The sequence below is a fragment of the Lepidochelys kempii genome, chromosome 13 (genome assembly GCF_965140265.1).
Source record: "Lepidochelys kempii isolate rLepKem1 chromosome 13, rLepKem1.hap2, whole genome shotgun sequence".
Taxonomy (NCBI): domain Eukaryota; kingdom Metazoa; phylum Chordata; order Testudines; family Cheloniidae; genus Lepidochelys; species Lepidochelys kempii.
The window spans coordinates 8,230,214-8,248,156 of record NC_133268.1 but is presented as its reverse complement, the minus strand read 5'-3'; the positions used below and the strand labels follow the sequence as shown (position 1 = coordinate 8,248,156).

The window sequence follows — 17,943 nt, the reverse complement described above, 5'->3', positions numbered from 1 at the left end:
TCTGTGTGGGGACACGTTTAAGAGGAAGAACATTTTATGACAAAAACTGACTTGCCAATTTAAAATATAAAGAACGTTGATGTGTAGATTTTGTTCCCTTTGATGAACTGGGACAGGAATGATAAAACCAGTACTGTAAGGTCAAGAAGAAAGAGGTATATAAACAAGGATGGAGTAAGGTCTTTGCTAAACGTAACTTAAGAACTCGATTTTTTCCCCCTAGATATCTAACGGGAAAGAATAGGTTAGATTGAAAAATTCAGGTGCCTTTTTACACTTGTTTGTAAAAGAAGCAAAAAAATGTTTTCCCTTTAATATATGTTTCCTTACCCACTTCATTTGCTTTTCACAGATGGTTTCATCAAGGCAATAACCCATACACTGGAACGTCAGACTGGTTATATTCAGGCGGATACTTTGATAGAAATTTCTCAGACTGTCCAGATATATATTGAAATCTCTGAACTCATCACTCCATCTCATCTGGACATCTAGTTGTTAAATTTCAATCTATGCCAGTTATTCTGGTTTTGTTAATAGCAAAAAACAGCTTTTCTAAAGTAAATTTTAATGAAAATTGTATCATTCACCAATCAAGGATTTGTAATTAATTTTGATTGCCAAATATTTAAATGCTATTACATTCTTTCCATAAAGCTTTCATCTGAAATCATCATGTTTTCTCTAAGTTTTAAAAGGGACTTTGGTTGCCTTTTTTTGTCCTTTTTTGGGTCTGTCAAAGGTATGCTGTAGCCAATAGGGTTTACAGCACCCTTTTAATTATATAACTGAGAAAAAAATAGCAGTGATATCCTTGTTACTTCACTTAGTACAGCATTAAAGAATTTAACTGTCCAGAACTTGGAACAATGGTAAATTAGTACGGTACAAACATGATCAAATCGGGCAGAGTCAGCATTCCCTGTGAAGAGATGTATGCAACGTTTTCAAATGGTAAGCAGAGCTGAAGAGATTGGCGCTCCTGGTCTATCTCAGTACAATTCGGTAATTTAAAAGATTGAAAAAAAACATTAGGCTTACTGCAGTTTGAAAAACTGGTATTCTGAATTCTCTGTCTTTGGGCACTGTGAGCATTACTTAAACTATATACCTATGATGACAATTACATAACACCGTGTGTGTTGGGGGATGAGAAGGGTGCATTAACAAACATCTGCTTTTCTAAAGTAAAACGTTACTCTTAAAATACAGAAAGCTTCAGAGAGATTTGTAGAAACATGGACATTGTGGTTACAGCGTAAGATAAAGATATAGGATATTGCTTGCTACCACTAGGAGGCTTGGGTCTCCAGCACTACTTTAAGCATCTTAGGCACTATTTAAGCTTCTAAACTGACTTTTCTTTGGAAGCACTCAATATATATCCACAGATGGTCTTATTTGTGTTTTTATTTTGTTTTTTGTGCATGTTCTGAAACATTACTGGTAACATCTGGTTGTATGTTGTAAAAAAACCAAACCCCCAATCCGTTTAAAGCTAAGTGGCATAACTAAAGTTATTTTAAAAATGGTATTAGGTATAATCTCTGTAACCACTTGCAGTCATAGAAAATGGATTTATTTTTGTTGTCAAAGCATATAATGTTGGAACGATTTGAACTGCGAATCCATTGACGGTATCTATAAATGTATGGAGTTAATTGTCAAAGTGGTACATTTCTGAGAATGGGAGGGGGCTTAAACAATTAGGTTTAGAAATTAAACCAATTTTAATAGTTGCTCATTCTTTTATGAAAGCCCTCAATTTAATAACCAATAGAAACTGGCTATGTTGCTGATAAATTTACAGTAATTCAGAGACTACTGATATTAAACACCAGCATTTCTTTGCGTATTCATGAAAGAATCAGTCTGATTTCCAAATCCATTTGAGGATGTGTAATTGTGACTTCATCCAAAGACTAGGTTTTGAAGTGCATTTACCAGCCAGAAGAAAAATGAAAAATAAACAAAATCCAAGAGAAACCTATTTCTTTCATGTGAAATTATGCACCCAAAGATGGGAGATATTTGATATTTGTTACATTTTGTTCATCTTTCCAGTGAAGAAGGTAAGCTGTGAAGGTTCAAGGCAGTTAAGGCACAACTCTGAAATAAATTCATGTCACTGTATCCTGTTGTCAGCAATCAACTTTGTTGACCTTCAAGTCTCTTGGACATCCAGGCTAGTTTTGATGATCTTGTTTATATTGGTGAGTTAGAGAAAAAATATTTACTCCTGATTTAAGTACATTGGCAATTCTGATTTTTATAAGGCATAACTAATGCATATGGCAACTTAAACTACTTTCGATCTGCTTTTTTGTAAAATTAAACCTAAAAGATTAATATTTCACATACTTTAAGCCCCTTCAATTTTCTTGCTCGTAGATGTTAACATAAGGAGCATTGTACAAAGGTATCAGTGAAAACAGTGAAGGGATTCAAGTTTTAAGCCATATTTGTAATGTTTCATGAATAAATCTTGTTTAAACTAAATACTTAAGTTTGTTCATTGTTACAGTGCTGCTTTAATACACATACATATAAATAGAAAGGCACTAGAATGAAAAAATGCTATAACTGATTTTTAAAAATCCTATTTATAAATAACGTGTACAGGTTGGGAAATCTTTTAATTCTGAATCACAGCCTAAGTTCAGTAGGTCTAAAAATATTTCCATTATGCAAAAATCAGTTTTTTATTTGAAAAAGGCTATGGAGGCACACTTAATTGCATTATAGAATAAAAGACTCCAGCAAATTGCATTATAGAATAAAAGACTCCAGCAAAATGTTATCCATTACTATTGCCTACATTGCATAGATCTGTTACTTTGGCATTTTCCCTACTTTTAAAGCAAAGTCCAAAAACTTCTTTTTTCCCCTTTTTTCTTTGTTCTTTGTTTGGCTTATTAAGGCTGTATCAAAAGTATTTACAAAATGCTTCCTCGCTACTCATGGCTAGCGTACATTTCACTAGCCATCTGATACCTAATGTTACAGTTTGATTATTTGTCTCAGCGAAAAACATTGTCTCTTTTTAAATGAAAAAACCGCGCCTATATAGTTTTACTTCTTAAAGACACATTAACTAAACTTTGCACCTTTTAAAAAGAATGTCACTTTTATAACTTGATTAAACACTGACTGTATGTAAAATAATTGTGTGTTAGTATGTGTTCATACATTTACATAGAATTTTTTTTTTTTTTTAAAGAAACCACAATAGATACTAAACACACTTCAGGCCTATACATGGTATAAAAGATGTTTGAAGTGTGACTTTCACAATCGAGCAACTATTTTTGTGGGGAGGAAAAGTTACACGTTATCTTGGCTTGTCATTTTCCTTTGTATCTACCTTGATACTTATTGGAGACATATGATTTGAATTAGAACTTTCATCCTTATAAACACAGCTTTTCTTCTGCTTGAGCATGCAGTAGACTCAATTCTTTGACATCAGGCTCTTGCTAGAAAAATACATAGATGGCAATAATGTAGTTATCACAAATATACTGAAAGCTACTGTAGGAAGAAATGATCTGAAAAAGAACAAATGAGTTATTTAAACACTTTTTTGAAACTCAAACAGGAACCCTTCCTCCCCCAACCCCCCCAAAAAGGATGTGGGTCTATCAGATATGTTTTGAATGTTATTCTCCACAGTGGAAGTCCCACCACTACATGTTTTAAAAAACCCAAACACTAAGTGGAGGGGACAGGATGGAACTCTCAGTAAAAGGTAAATTAATCTTTTGGTAAAATTTTAAATTCCAACAGAAGTGAAACTCTAAGTTTATAGCCACTGCATAGCATCTAACTTGGTCATTTTGACGATACACCATACTGTAGATTGTGACAACTGTTTGGGATATTGGACCCTTGTAATTCCTGGGGCCCAGATTATATAGGGAGGGGAATTATACTCCAAATTAAGTAGAAAAACCACAGAAATGATTAGCAATGGTTTCCCATTTGAACACAGTTTAAAATTCTCTATAAATTAAGAGGCGAAGGCTCTGAGGTATATTTTCTTCTGCCTCCACGCTTTGAAATCGAGGGGTGAGGGTGGTTTTCCTTTTTTCTTTTCATGGATTTTTCCTAAATTTAGAATGGTTATAAAAGACTTCAGATCACTGATTTTTACATACTAATAGTCTGTGTATTTGTAACCATCTGTACAGTACATATGCCTGATGTATTTCCTCATAAATGTAGTCTTCATCTCATGTTCACTGTACTCAATATATCTTAATGTTACAAATAAACATGTTTGTTTAGTATATGTGGACTAAACACTACATAATTTGATAATATACTGTAACTTTGCCTCTCTGAAAACACACCTGTAGTTTGGGTCAATTGTATAATAAAGCAATATTTAAATTTATGTAAATCTAAATGGTTCTATCGTAGAAAATTCATTTTTGGTATGTTTTGTAGCATGAAAAAATTAAAACTTGCTTATACTTTGACTATACTTTTACGAAGCTGCTTTTCTTTTGCGTTACTCAATTGCTGTATTCCTATTGATTAAATATCTACACACTGTGTTTGCCTTATCCATGTTGCATGAAAATATCAAATAAAAATAATTTAGTGAAATGGATTTATTTTTATAATATTTAATAACAGTCAATACCCATCTATAACAATCAATCCTATTTAGCTTTTCAGAGAAGTCTGTACAGATTTGTGGACATAAATGTTAAACTGTAAATTTGAATAAAGGTCATTTTGAAGAAGACATGCAATGTTTGGTATTAAATATTTTTTCAGTGTCTGAAATGTTTTTCTGTCAGCAAAAAAATCTTGATTTAGTGCAAGTAATTGACCTGCAGTGTGACACTGTCCCAAGAATTATTGCCTAGCAAATTGCTTGTTTCCTTCTATAGTTTTATATGCTGAGAATATGCCTGAAATCCGTGTAGTGGCAAGAGTGACTATGTCTTAGCCCAGGAGGTCTCACCAGAGAACTTCTCAGGGCAGGGAACTGCACTGTCCCACTGGAAGAGTTTCCAGCTGCATCATCTTTGATTTAAGTCTCCATTCTTCTCTTGATTACAGCTACTGTTTGTATCACATAGATATTTCACAAACCCATGCTGCCTTGTATTGTTCACTGAGTTCTCAGCTGAGTTAAATGGATGCTTTGATAGGAGACATGTTAGTGCTCTTAAGATGAATCAAGAACAGATCACTGCAGGAGTCCACTAGAAACCCCTGCCTCCCTCCCGCAATGATGACTGCCCATTTACAATTACTTTGAGGTTGATCAGCTAGTTTTTAAATCCACTTAAAATGTGCTACATAGCATAAAAAAATCAAACTTTTAATCAAAATGGCATGCAGTACTAAATCAAATGTTTTACAGAAGTCTAATATATCACAATTGCCTTTACAAAGCAAATGTTTCTCATAAAAAAAATAGTTTGAGACTTATGTTCAATAAAACAATGAAGAAGGTCACTAATCATGTGGCCACCCTTTAAAAACTGTCCTAGATGAGCCTTTTTGTGATTTTTTTTTTTTTTTTTTTTTTGGGCTTGGGATCTGTCAGGTTAACAGGTCCATAATTCAGCAAGTAGTCCTGTTTACCCTTTTTAAAATATTGGCAAAATATTAGCAGCGCCTGCAGGACTGATTAACATCCCCCAAGTTGTAGTAGAAAGTATTTAATCACTGTAAACTTCATGCAAACATCTACTCCTTTCCAAATACAGAACAGAAATATTTAACACTTCTGCCATTTGTGTATCATAACTGACAATTTTACCGTCCCTGTCTAGTGACAAATCTATACTATGCTAGGTATTTCTTATTCCTGAAATAGTAAGAGGCCTGTTCTGAGGCCTGTTCTTAAGCCTGTTGCCTATAGATTTCAATATCTTTAGCTTTCCTTGTCATTGTTCCCAATTGATTATAAGTTAAAGCAATCGTGAAACTGCCATCACTTTCTCCCTTTCCACTTATTATTTTATTGCTGCTTTCATGTCTCTTAACCAGGACCATTTTTTAAAAAATGGAATGACCCTGCTTTGTGATTTCGTATTGTTACAGATCTCCCACCTCCAGAACCAAAATATTCTTTAAAAACTCTCAATTTGTATTCACATTGTTTTGTTTAAATTCTCCTCCTAATCAATTTGACTCAATTGTTTTCTGGCTTCATGAAATTCTGACCCTCAGTTTAAAGTGCCTTTTTATGGAGAAATACCCTGAAGGAGTGGATAAGCATTTAAATACTTGAGGAGCATGGGAAGATCGAGTAAAGGAAATGTAAAGGAGATCAATAGGTGAGGTATTATGTAAAAACATCACCTCACCCACCTTGTCTCTAGCTTAGCCATAGCGATAGCTGTGCCGCATGCTTCATCTTGGCCATAATGGTTAACTGCACTTAGCCTGGAGGTGGAGTAAAACAGGAATTGGGGCACTCAGTCCTATTAGGTGAGATTCTTCACACCCTTCCTCAGGCTTCTCCTTTTCTGCACTGGAACAAACATTGCCTAGTTTATTGCGTGTTCTCTTGCTCCATTAACAGCGTTGGCTACGAGCGAAGGGAGACAGCTCCCAGAACTGCCTGCACAGTAATGTCTTCCCTTGCCGCAAGTCCTTGTTGGGCACCGTCTGCAGGAGTAACGTACAAAGGCTCTGTTCTGTTAGCAAATGATGTTGCAGTTTCTGCATAAAATGTTCCTTTAGGCATCAAAAAACCTAGCATCCCTACCTCTAATGGACACAGAGAGAAACCAAACAGCTGGAAGCAGATGATGTGGGCCTTAGTCCAAAGCGCCGGTGTTTTTTTCTTTTAACCAATGTTGCTCGGTAGTTTAGTGGTTGTATTGTGATAATGCCTCGAGGCCCCAAGGCCTCAGAGTGCTAGGCCCAAAGCGTTTACAATCGAAGCAGGCCTTTGGCTAGGCCACCCCGTCAAGGCACTTGGTCGACGCCCGGGGGGGCCCGTCGTGCTGGGCCTGAGCGTGCTCGCGCGGCGCTGGAGCGCTCCACGGCTCCTGGCTGGGCGGCCAGAGCATCCGCCCTCCTTGTGGGCGACCCTGGCCGGGAACCAGCGCCCAGCCTCGGCCGCGCGTGGCAAGGGGCCTGCTCCTCCCCAAGGCAGCTGCTGGCGGGGCTCCGCCCCCTGCGGGCGAGGCGCCAGGCCTGGAGGTGGAGGCAGGGTGAGAGCCAGGGCCTGCCCTGTCCCGGGGGGCGACTCTCGCCCGGTGGGGAGCTGGGCAGGACAGCCTGGCCCTAGCTTCTCCCTTGGGCCCCCACCGCGTCCCCCAGGGCAGATGGGCCAGTCCACAGGCAGCAGGGGCTGCTCCAAGCAGTTCCACTGGGGGGAGGGGGCTCCCCCAACCCCGCAGGGGTGAGTAGGCCGCTCCACAGACACTTCTATGGGGTGGTATTAGGGGCTGGTCTCCCCCCCCCTCTTCCCCAGGGGCAGATGAACCACTCCACACTCAGTTCCATTCGGTGCCAGTAGGGGCTGCTCCTCCGCGCACCCCTCAGGATCGATAGACCGCTCCAGACTGTTCCATTGGGTGTCACTAGGGGCCGCGTCCCCAAACCCCCCAGGGACCGGGTGAATAGGCCGCGCCACAAGTGTCAGTTCCATATTGGGCGCTGATGTATTCCGCCCCCACCCGCAGGGACAGATGAGCGGCTCCACAGTCCCGTTGGTCGCTTTAGGCCTCCCCCCATCGCTTGTGGGTGGTTCGGCCGTTATGACACAGCACAATAGCCGGAGTGGGCGAGGGACCTCGCTCTCAACCGAACCCTGCAAAGCCGGCGCGGTGCATGTCGGTCCGGCTGGCGTTGAGTGACATACGAGCCGGCCAATGGAAAGGGCATAAGAGCCCGTCGGGGTGCGTCGGCGAAGGCCGGCCCCAATGGCTGGCGGGGAGAGGGGCGGGGCCGGTGGGTTTCCTCTGGGGACAGGGAGCCGGAAGAGTTGTGTGTGAGGTGACTGAGGAAAGGCGGCAGGTAAGTGCGGGGACTCGGGGCTGGGCCCCACGCCAGGGGGGTGGCTCGGGGGGCCGGGGCCGGGGCCGGGGCCCGAGAGAAAGGGCCGTTGGGCGGCGGGAGCGCTCTGCTCCGTGGGAGGCGCCGCTGGGCCTGGCGTGCTCTCCGCCGGCTCCCGCCCCCAGCTGGGAGTCAGGCCCCGCGGCCTGCTGCGGGCCGCCCAGCCCGGGGACGGCCTGGGGGCCGCACAGCGAGCGCAGGCCTGGGACCCCTCGGGAGCGACTCAGCCGCTCACTGACCTCGTCGCCGTCGTTCTGGGCGATGCGGTGGCGCTCGGTGCCATTTGCGTGTCCAGCCGCCTGACTTCGTATCGGCGCAAATTAGATGCGCAACTCACGCCCTTAAGTTATGTCAAGTAGCACTCCCGGTAATACCGGGCTCGCTTCCGTAGTAGCCGCGAAAGCGCCTTGCAAAGGGGGTCAGTATCACTCCTGTCTTACAGGTGGGGAAACTGAGGACCAGGGAGATGAAGGGACTTGCCCAAGGTCGCCTACTAGCGCAGTGGCGGAGCTGGAAATAGGGCCAGATCTCCTGAGTCCCAGCCCAGTCTTCTGTCCACTAGCTAACGCTGTCTTTCCTAAGTTTTCATCATTCAGTTCAAGCATTAGCATGTGAGATGAATTGGGGGTGCCTCATGCCTGGGTGGTGCTGTTTCAGGCTGTCTGGAGACTTGGGCAGGCTTCAGGCATGCTGTCACATGGTTCATGTGGAGTGAATTACATAAAATTTCTTTCCAAAGCTGTCCTGCATAGACACTGCCTCCTGAGTAAACATAGCTCAAGATCATTGCCCTATTTCCTGAATGCATATGCAGTGTATATAACAGGCAGCTGGGTCTAGTGCTGGGGTTGGCAACCTTTCAGAAGTGGTGTGCTGAGTCTTCATTTGTTCACTCTAATTTAAGGTTTTGCGTGCCAGTAATACATTTTAACGTTTTTAGAAGGTCTCTTTCTATAAGTTTACATACAACAATAGTTTAGTTATATATTATAAAGTAAGTAAGGTTTTTTTAAAATGTTCAAGAAGCTTCATTTAAAATTAAATTAAAATGCAGAGCCTCCTGTACCGGTGGCCAGGACCCAGGCAGTGTGAGTGCCACTGAAAATCCGCTCACACACTGCCTCTGGCACGTGTGTCATAGGTTGCCTACCCCGGTCCAGTGCATGTGACAGGGAGTTCTACTTCTACTGATTACTTTGATATGCAACCTGAGGGCAGTGACAGAACTCTTGTCTATATGTGCCTCTGTAGAATGAAGATGGTTTCTTAGCTTACATGGATGATATGAGAATTAATTTTTGAAGTACTTTGAAGATGTAAAGTTCTGTGCAAATGCTAACAGCACTTAAACTTGGAACAAGCAGTGGAATGACTGGTTCAAACAATGGCACCTGCTTCTCAGAAGCAAATGCAAAGTCATCTGCTTGCCAGTGTGACAAGGTTTATCACAGTCTTATCTTTTAACTTCTCTATGGGTGCGTCTACACTATGAAATTAGGTCGAATTTATAGAGGTCGGTTTTGTAGAAAGTGTTTTTATACAGTCGATTGTGTGTGTCCCCCCACAAACGCTCTAAGTGCATGTAGTCGACGGAGTGTGTCCACAGTACCGAGGCAACCATCGACTTCCGGAGCGTTGCACCGTGGGTAGCTATCCCACAGTTCCTGCAGTCTCCACTACCCATTTGAATTCTGGGTAGAAATCCCAGTGCCTGAGGGGGCTAAAACATTGTCACGGGTGGTTCTGCGTACGTATTGTCAGGCCCCCCTTCCCTGTCTCCTTCCCTCCGTGAAAGCAAGAGCAGACAATCATTTTGCGCCTTTTTTCTTGAGTTACCTGTGCAGACGCCATACTACGGCAAGCATGGAGCCTGCTCAGCTAACCATCACAGTATGTCTCCTGGGTGCTGGCAGATGCGGTAGTGCATTGCTACACAGCAACAGTTTATTGCCTTTTGGCAACAAACAGTGCAGTATGTCTGGTAGCTGTCATCGACGTAGTCCAGGGTGCTCTTTTAACCGACCTCGATGAGGTCGGGGTGCCTGGGCAAACATAGGAGTGATTCAGCCAAGTCATTTCCCTTTTAAGTTTTGTTTCATGGCGATTCAGTCCTACCGGCAGTGCTCTGTCTTTTAATCTGCAGCCAGCAGAAGACGATGGCCAGCGGTCATACTGCACCGTGTTTTGCCGAGCACCCAGGAGATGACGATGACTAGCCGTCGTACTGCACAGTCTGCTGCCAGCAAGATGTATAAAGATAGATGAAATGGCTCAAAACAAGAAATAGACCAGATATGTTTTGTATTCATTTTCTCCTCCCTCCCTCCATGAAATCAACGGCCTGCTAAACCCAGTTTTGAGTTCTGTCCTTGAGGTTTTGAATTCTATCCTTGAGGGGGCCATTCTGTTTCTCGCAAAGCCACCCCCTTTGTTGATTTTAATTCCCTGTAAGCCAACCTTGTAAGCCATGTTGTCAGTATTTGAAAGAGAGGGTCAATGACAGTAGTACTCTGAAGCATACGGAATTGGTCTGGCCTGTATCATGCTTCTTAGGATCAAAGAATGAGTTTCAGGAAGAAGTCATTTTCATTTTGAGTATCTTAATGGATCAGTGCCAAGAGAGTAATGGAGTTGGGAAGGTTAGCGCCCCCTCCATGTAATTGCTAGGGCTTAGTTAGCACGTCAGCTCTTCGGCAGTGCATTGCAAATTCTAGAAACAGTGGACAACTTTTTCTTGTGGAGTTCTTCGTTGGGGTTCTAATGAGATCTTGTAGAAGAGAGAAATAATGGGATATTTATACAGTCATATTTTCTAGTCCATTGTCTCTTTTCAGGATGTCTTCAGGTGCGTTGTTTCCAAGCCTGGTGCCAGGCTCCCGTGGCTCATCCAGCAAATATTTGGTGGAATTTCGGGCAGGAAAGATGTCTCTGAAAGGCAGTACTGTAACTCCAGATAAACGAAAAGGCCTTGTTTACATCCAGCAAACTGATGATTCCCTCATTCACTTCTGTTGGAAGGACAGGACTTCTGGAAATGTTGAAGATGTGAGTATAACTTCATTATTTCAATCTTAAGAATTTTTGTAATGGCTCTTTTGTACTCTGCATTGTGAACCACAGTGAAAGAGTTTTTAAGAAGAGATTTGAATAAGATGGGTGGTGTCTTTACAAATAGGCTTTGGAAGTACATGCCTGGTGTAAGGGGCAACATGGAAGCAGGCATAGAGAGTTGTTTTTGTGAAGAGTAATCAAAGAAGTATCCAAGTGTTTCTTAATATTTTTTTTATCCCCCTCTTTTTTTTTTTTTTCCCAGGACTTGATTATCTTTCCTGATGACTGTGAATTTAAGAGGGTACCTCAGTGTACTACTGGTCGTGTGTATGTGCTGAAGTTCAAGGCAGGATCAAAGCGACTTTTCTTCTGGATGCAGGTTTGTGACAAGTAAATGATGATAACATTTAGAACTCCATTGTTTCAAGACGTGTGCGAGGAATAATCAAGGAGGGGATGGACGGGGGTCTACACTTTAAAGAATTATCCAACTTCTAATCTGTTTTGAAGATGCTTGGAGACTTAAGAACAACTCTCTTACAGGAACCGAAGACTGATAAAGATGAGGAGCACTGTCGTAAAGTGAATGAGTATCTCAACAATCCTCCAATACCTGGTGCTTTGGGTGGGAGTGGAAGTGGCGGCCATGAGCTCTCAGCATTAGGAGGTATAGTCTATTCTCTACTCCTTCTCAGTTTGAGAGGTTTTTTTATACATACTTTGCAGTTTTCTAGGAACCAGATCCCTGCTTATTTTGGAGAGTGACCTGGGGAGAAGGATTATACTAGAAATGTAGACTCTTAGCAAAATAAATTGTGTTGCTATAATAGGAAGGAGCAGGCTAAAAAATGAGTCTGAGAAGAAACTCCTCTTTGTTGTATCTGTTAGGTTTTCTGGTGTCCTCCCTTTTTCTAAAGCTAAGCTACTTTACTATTTTAAGATGCCAAAAAAAACCCCAAAAAACACTTGAAACAGTTTTTCCTTGCAACATATGTCAATTCATCTCCTGCTGCTTGAGCCAGAGTGTTATGAAAACTGTGAATGTTGTTTTTCAGAATGTTTTGTTTTTCTTTTTAGGTGAGGGTGGCTTGCAAAGTCTTCTTGGAAATATGAGCCATAACCAGCTCATGCAGCTGATCGGACCAACGGGCTTAGGAGGACTTGGTAAAATGCTTTCATATCTTTATGCCACAATGGTGTGTTTCCTTCTGGGTTAAAACTTACCTTACGTTGATTTATTTTCTTATTGATTTGAGTGACATTTCCTTCATGTGAGAAGGCAGTCCCTTTCTCAAAGACAAAACCATAAATAGATGGGGAAACTAAACTGGAAAAAAGGAATGTAGCAAGCAGAGTGATCGGTAGTTCAGCTTGGCATATGTTGGTTGTGTGTAGGTTTTCCTCCACAAATTTAGTGGTGGTAATTTTGCATTGAGCTATATTCCAGGATTGAAGGAGCAGGAGGATGGCTAATGAGTGGAAGACCTGTCTAACCTCTTAGGAGGGAGTTGGAGGAGAGCATTCTCCTTTCTTCTGAGGGCAGTAGTTGATTTCTGAGATTCCAGATTTCTTCATCTCCTCAAAAAATTGACAATGATATGTATCTCACTGGCTTTTTTTTTATTGAGCCATATGGCATCTTCAGATTATTCAAGGTGCACATTCCCTTAATGTCCTGGCCTTGGGATACCAGTTAATTTACTGCTCAGTGAAACAAGGCGCTTCCTTCTGTGGGTGCTGATCATGCTGTCTCTGCACTGGTCTTGGGCCTTTGCAAGTACTAGGAGTGACAGACCTTGGATGGCATGTCTCAGATCCTGAAGGGGTGTGTCCTTTTACTGCTGCTCATATATGAGCTTCCCAGCAGGGACTGCTGCAGTATAGTAGAAAGTGACACTAGCCTTGTAGTTTACCTCTCCTGCTCCTACTGTGGAAGTGGTAATGTGCTATTGGGGGATGTGGCATGATCCACATGGGGGAACTCTGCAGAAAAGAGGGAACAGAAGAACAGAGAAACAAGTAGCTGGTTACTTGCTCATTCCTCTCCTATGTTCTCCCCCTGTAGTTTCAGTCCATTGTGCACAGGCTGATGGGGCACTCTAGCTGCAAACTCAAGAGGGCAGAATTAGTTTCCAAAAGACTGCACAACAGAATGCAGATGGTCATGTGGACAGGCATACAGCAATTAGACTTGGAATAAGAAGCAGCTGCAAGGGGAATATGTACTAAATGGAGCAAGTGGTTATCACATGGGTCAGGAGAAGAATCACAAGGAGAAATCACTGAAAGTTCTTAAACCATCCTCTAGGTCTGTGTAGCTTGTTCCTGCTGCCAGCTTAGAGAAGCTATGACTAGGAACAGGGTGGAGGATTCTTTGATTGTAAATTCTTGTGTACAAGACAGTTACCTCATCATTTTTTTGGCCTTTTGCCATGCATGCCATGCCATGCCTTGCTGTGTTTTCTGCTGGAAGTAGTGGACCATCCTACTTGCTTTTGCTCTGCCTATAGAGCGTTTGACCACAGAGCTGTCTGTCTAGTGCTGTATGCCTGCACTAGAGTTGAAACTGAAGGGAATGCAGGGCTATCGGGGGACACACACCCTCTCATTCAAGAAAATGGGTTTTGCTGTGTGAAGGGCTTTTGTTTGTATTATACAAACCAACGCCACTTCATCTTTTGATATAGCTAGGAGTTGAGCAGTTTTTAATAAGCACAAGCATGTGTTGGACAGGAATTATTCTAATGGGGGTTTAAAATTATAAAATGAAAAATACCTGCATTTTCATAAAGAGGAATGGCCTTGTTTTCTTCCACCTCCTCTTCTCGCCCCATTATTTTAGGAAATAAAACTTGCAGGTGTAAAAATGACCTCTCTTCTAGACAGCAAAAAGAATGCTGCCTGTAAGTGCAGTTGAGTCAAACCTGAATAGCTATATCTTTTATAAAGGGAATGAACACACAATAGTTTCTAAACAGATATCTTTCCATCATTTGTGGAAGGTGGGCTTGGTGCACTGACAGGGCCTGGCCTGGCTAGCTTACTGGGAAGTGGGGGACCCCCGACCAGCAGCTCATCGTCAAGGTAAGATATAAATACACCCACTTAGCGTGATTGTTCCATTGAACTATGAGGAACTGGGTCTAGTTCTGTGGTTTTCAAACTTTTTTTTCCTGTGACCCAGTTGAAGAAAATTATTGATGCCTGTGTCCTAACGGAGGTAGGGATGAGGGCTTTGGGGTGTGGGAGGGGCTCAGGGGTGAGGGCTGCAGGATGGGGCTGGGAATGAGGGGTTCAGGGTGTGGGAGGGGGCTCTGGGCTGGGGCAGGGGGGTGGGTGCAGGAAGCAGTCAGGGCTCTTGGTTGGGGGTGCAGGCTCTGGGGTGGAGCCAGGGATGAGGGATTTGGGGTACAGGGAGGGGGCTCCAGGTTTGGGGTGGGGCTCAGGGCTGGGGCGTGGGGTGGAGGCGTGGGCTTACCTCAGGCAGCTCCCGGTCAGCGGCACAGCGGTCCTGCTAAGGCGGGCTTCCTGCCTGTCCTGGCACTGCGGACTGCACTGCGCCCTGGAAACAGCCAGCAGCAGGTCCGGCTCCTAGGTGGAGGCATGCAAGTGCCTCGGCGTGGCTCTTGCCCACAGGCACCCCCCTCCCTCCCTCCCCGCTTGGGAGTGTGGAGACTGTGGTTGGTGCAGGCCTCCCCCACCACCACCTAGGAGATGGACCTGCTGCTGGCCACCGCTTCCGGGGCGGACTAGCCTGCCTTTCCCGTCGGCTGTGCTGCCCGGCTCTTCTAATGGCCTGGTCAGTGGTGCTGACCAGAGCTGCTGCAACCCAGTCCTGGGTCATGACCTGCGGTTTGAAAGCCACTGGTCTAGTGAATAGAACAGAACGGTAGGAATCAGGACTCTTCCTTGCCTCTTAAAATGGGGGTAATATATGCTCACAGGGGTGCCAAAGTTGGTTGAAAGCTGCTTATAAAAGTGCAAAGTAACTGCTTCTGCAGTGAGTTAATTATATTTATTACACTTCTAGTTCTCGCAGCCAATCAGCTGCTGTAACCCCATCTTCCACTACTTCCTCTACACGTGTAACACCAGCCCCGTCTGCTCCTGCGGCTGCATCTGCATCTGCAACTAGTCCCAGCCCTGCACCGAGTTCAGGCAATGGAACCAGCACAGCAACAAGCCCAACTCAACCCATTCAGCTGAGTGACCTTCAGAACATTTTAGCTACTATGAATGTGCCAGCTGGAGCAGGAGGACAGCAAGGTAACAGTACTCTGACCAGACAGCTGTTAGATACCAGATGTGCCTTAAAGCTATTTTACTGACCTGTATAATTTTAAATCTGTTTGGAAGCCTTTCTGTTAGAGCCCTAACCTACTTAGATAAATGATGTACTTGTGATTGCCCCAAAGAGTGCCCTGAAATCAGTGGTATCACATCTCAGTATTCACTCCAATCACCAGTGGCTCTAGTTAAAGTAAACCAGTTTGCTTTGTGTTCAGTCTAACAAAGCTTTGTTCTATCCTAGTTGACTTGGCCAGTGTGCTGACTCCTGAGATCATGGCTCCCATTCTGGCAAATGCTGAAGTTCAAGAGCGGTTGCTGCCTTATCTTCCATCTGGGGAATCACTGCCGCAGACAGCAGAAGAGATTCAGAACACTCTGACATCTCCCCAGTTTCAGCAGGTAGATGTCACAATTTGACAACACATTCTTCCACCGCCCTAGCGCTGTCTACACTGGGCGATTAGTCCAGTTTAATTGTGGCACTCAAGGGTGTGGATTTTTCACACCGCTGAGCAGCACAGGTTGGTTGACCTATCTTTTCAGTGTGGACCAGTCCTAAGAAACTACTTCAATTCACTGTGCTTCATGCAACTAACAAATACCGGGCATCTGTTGGTTTTTTATGGAAGTGTTAGCATCAAATTTCTCTTTAGACATACTATATTTTTTTCTGTGTATAAAATAGCTACACACGTGCCCCAAGTCTGTTTGTCTCTGTGCTTTCCCCCATTGATGGACTCAGTAAATGCCAAGAGCTCACTTTTCCATGGCAGTGACTTAGTCCCACATATGGTCTAAAGACCCCTCACTTCCTTGATCTGGGCTTCCCCCTTCTCTTTGTAATGAAGTCTCTCAGAAAGGATAGTATTCATGACTGAATCTCAGGACCTCCCTTCATAGGAGGGCTGGTAGGCAACCTCCTTAAAGCTAGCAGATGTCCAGTCACTTGAAGTTTAAGTTGGCAGGAAAGAGAGATTTTCCTACTGCACTTTTCCTCGTTGGGCATGTCTGAAGACAAAGTTGCACCAGTTTAGATTTAGAGCAGTTTAGTTTGCACTATTTAAATTGATTGAAAAGAGTCAGTGCATACAGTCTGTGGTTTACATTAACACCGTGTGCACGCAGACCAGGCCTTAAGGAGAGATGTGCAGTACACCAAGAACCAGGGGCCTGAGGAGTGACTCTTTAAAACCTGCTGCACAGCAGGTGTTACTTTGATTTTAGTGAGTTCTGCTCTCCCAATAGATCAGATGCAGTCAACATATTCTATTACATAGAATTCGATGTCAAAACCAAGGTGAAGAGTAATTTATTCAAAGTGGCCACACAGTATTGCAGAAACAAAAAGCAAGTTTTATTTGGTATTGTTGACTCTGTTTCACAGGCATTGAGCATGTTCAGTGCTGCTTTAGCTTCAGGACAACTTGGTCCACTAATGAGTCAGTTTGGCTTACCAGCTGAGGCAGTAGATGCAGCAAATAAAGGTGGTAAGTTTTTTTTGTCTTTTTTCTCTTAAAAGAGCATGGATTTACATCATTGTTGCCCTGTGACTGACTGACTGCAGTGTCTGAATCTGTTATAGGAATAGATGCTGGGTAATGTTTTCAAAAATCACTTAAGTGCTTAAACTCATTGAAAGTCAAGGGGATTAAGAGCTTTTGGGCTCTTTTGGAAAAAATGTACTTAGTAAATAAAATCACTAAACTCCTCTCCACAACACACAGTCTAAATGTTGTGTTTGCTCAACCTCTCCTGAGGTTTCTATTAATCTAAGATTGCACAGTATTGATGCCTAAGTAGCTTTGAGGCTGCTTTCTTGATTTAGAGGCCAGAGTCTGAGAGAGTACTGGAGTTATGCACAATACCCAAATGCAGCAGAGCATAGTGACAGTTGGGACTTAAAAATATTTTTCCTGTTGCAGTCACTCAGCTGCTAATGTTTTTCTAGGGGGAATATTTAATTGAAGGCATGGCTGCAATAAATGAAGTTATCAGTAATTCTTAGGTCCTCCCACTGTCAGAGGCACCGTTATCCACTCTGCTAAGCCTGGAAATGTTGGTATGGTAAATCTGTTATGACCAGTGTGTGTATATGTAAGGTATCAATTTAGTAAAGTTCCACTGATTGTCAAAATCTGCTTGTATGTTTAGGAACATTATTCAAACTTTCAACCCTGTTTCCTCTGCTAAATGACCTGTATTTTAACTTCAGTCTAATTTATGATCATGTTCTTGGTGCAAAGCTAACCTAACTAATACATTTCTTTTACTTTTCAGATGTAGAAGCATTTGCTAAAGCAATGCAGAACAATGTCAAGTCAGACCAAAAGGAGGGAGAATCAAAGGAAAAGAAAGATGAAGAGGAAGATATGAGTTTAGATTAAATTATCTGCTCTCCCTTACAAATAGTCCTAGACATTAATTTAAGCAACTTCAGTAGGATTACTAGCTAACTTCATATTATCCTTACACTAAATCTACAAATAAAGGATTTTTATCTGCCAAATCACTTTGTGGTCATGGAGTCATAGAGCCTTAAGTAATTAGGCTAGCCTATTTGCCAGTGAG

At 42.9% G+C, this 17,943-nt stretch overlaps 2 protein-coding genes and 1 long non-coding RNA gene across 17 annotated transcripts in view; 2 read left to right on the top strand and 1 right to left on the bottom strand.

Annotated features, from left to right (window-relative positions):
- The window catches only part of OSBPL2 (oxysterol binding protein like 2), a 50,289-nt gene extending 47,590 nt beyond the window's left edge, over positions 1 to 2,699 (top strand). For 10 of the 12 annotated variants that reach the window (XM_073309144.1, XM_073309146.1, XM_073309143.1 and 7 more), the window contains one exon: positions 353 to 2,699. In XM_073309144.1, the coding sequence (XP_073165245.1) occupies positions 353 to 455 (103 nt within the window). In that variant the 3' untranslated portion in view covers positions 456 to 2,699. The remainder of the gene's footprint in view (positions 1 to 352) is intronic. The other 2 variants (XM_073309145.1, XM_073309147.1) reach the window with 2 other exon arrangements.
- On the bottom strand, positions 1,976 to 7,993 carry LOC140896952 (uncharacterized). The gene is made up of 2 exons (XR_012154650.1): positions 6,337 to 7,993; positions 1,976 to 3,548 (listed from the first exon to the last, which is right to left on the bottom strand). It is a non-coding gene; the product is annotated as an uncharacterized lncRNA (long non-coding RNA).
- ADRM1 (ADRM1 26S proteasome ubiquitin receptor) lies at positions 7,223 to 17,881 on the top strand. 4 transcript variants are annotated; one of them, XM_073309149.1, is made up of 10 exons: positions 7,227 to 7,378; positions 10,869 to 11,079; positions 11,348 to 11,464; positions 11,629 to 11,752; positions 12,163 to 12,249; positions 14,088 to 14,169; positions 15,116 to 15,351; positions 15,617 to 15,774; positions 16,760 to 16,862; positions 17,653 to 17,881. In XM_073309149.1, exons 1-10 carry the CDS (start codon positions 7,302 to 7,304, stop codon positions 17,757 to 17,759), a joined length of 1,302 nt encoding a protein of 433 aa, XP_073165250.1. In that variant the 5' UTR covers positions 7,227 to 7,301; the 3' UTR covers positions 17,760 to 17,881. The 4 variants fall into 4 exon arrangements, with proteins under 4 accessions (XP_073165252.1, XP_073165250.1, XP_073165251.1 ...); XM_073309150.1 differs by lacking the exon at positions 7,227 to 7,378 and adding an exon at positions 7,861 to 7,995; XM_073309152.1 differs by lacking the exon at positions 7,227 to 7,378 and adding an exon at positions 8,235 to 8,528 and having other exon boundaries at positions 10,866 to 11,079.
- The last annotated feature ends 62 nt before the right edge of the window (positions 17,882 to 17,943 follow it).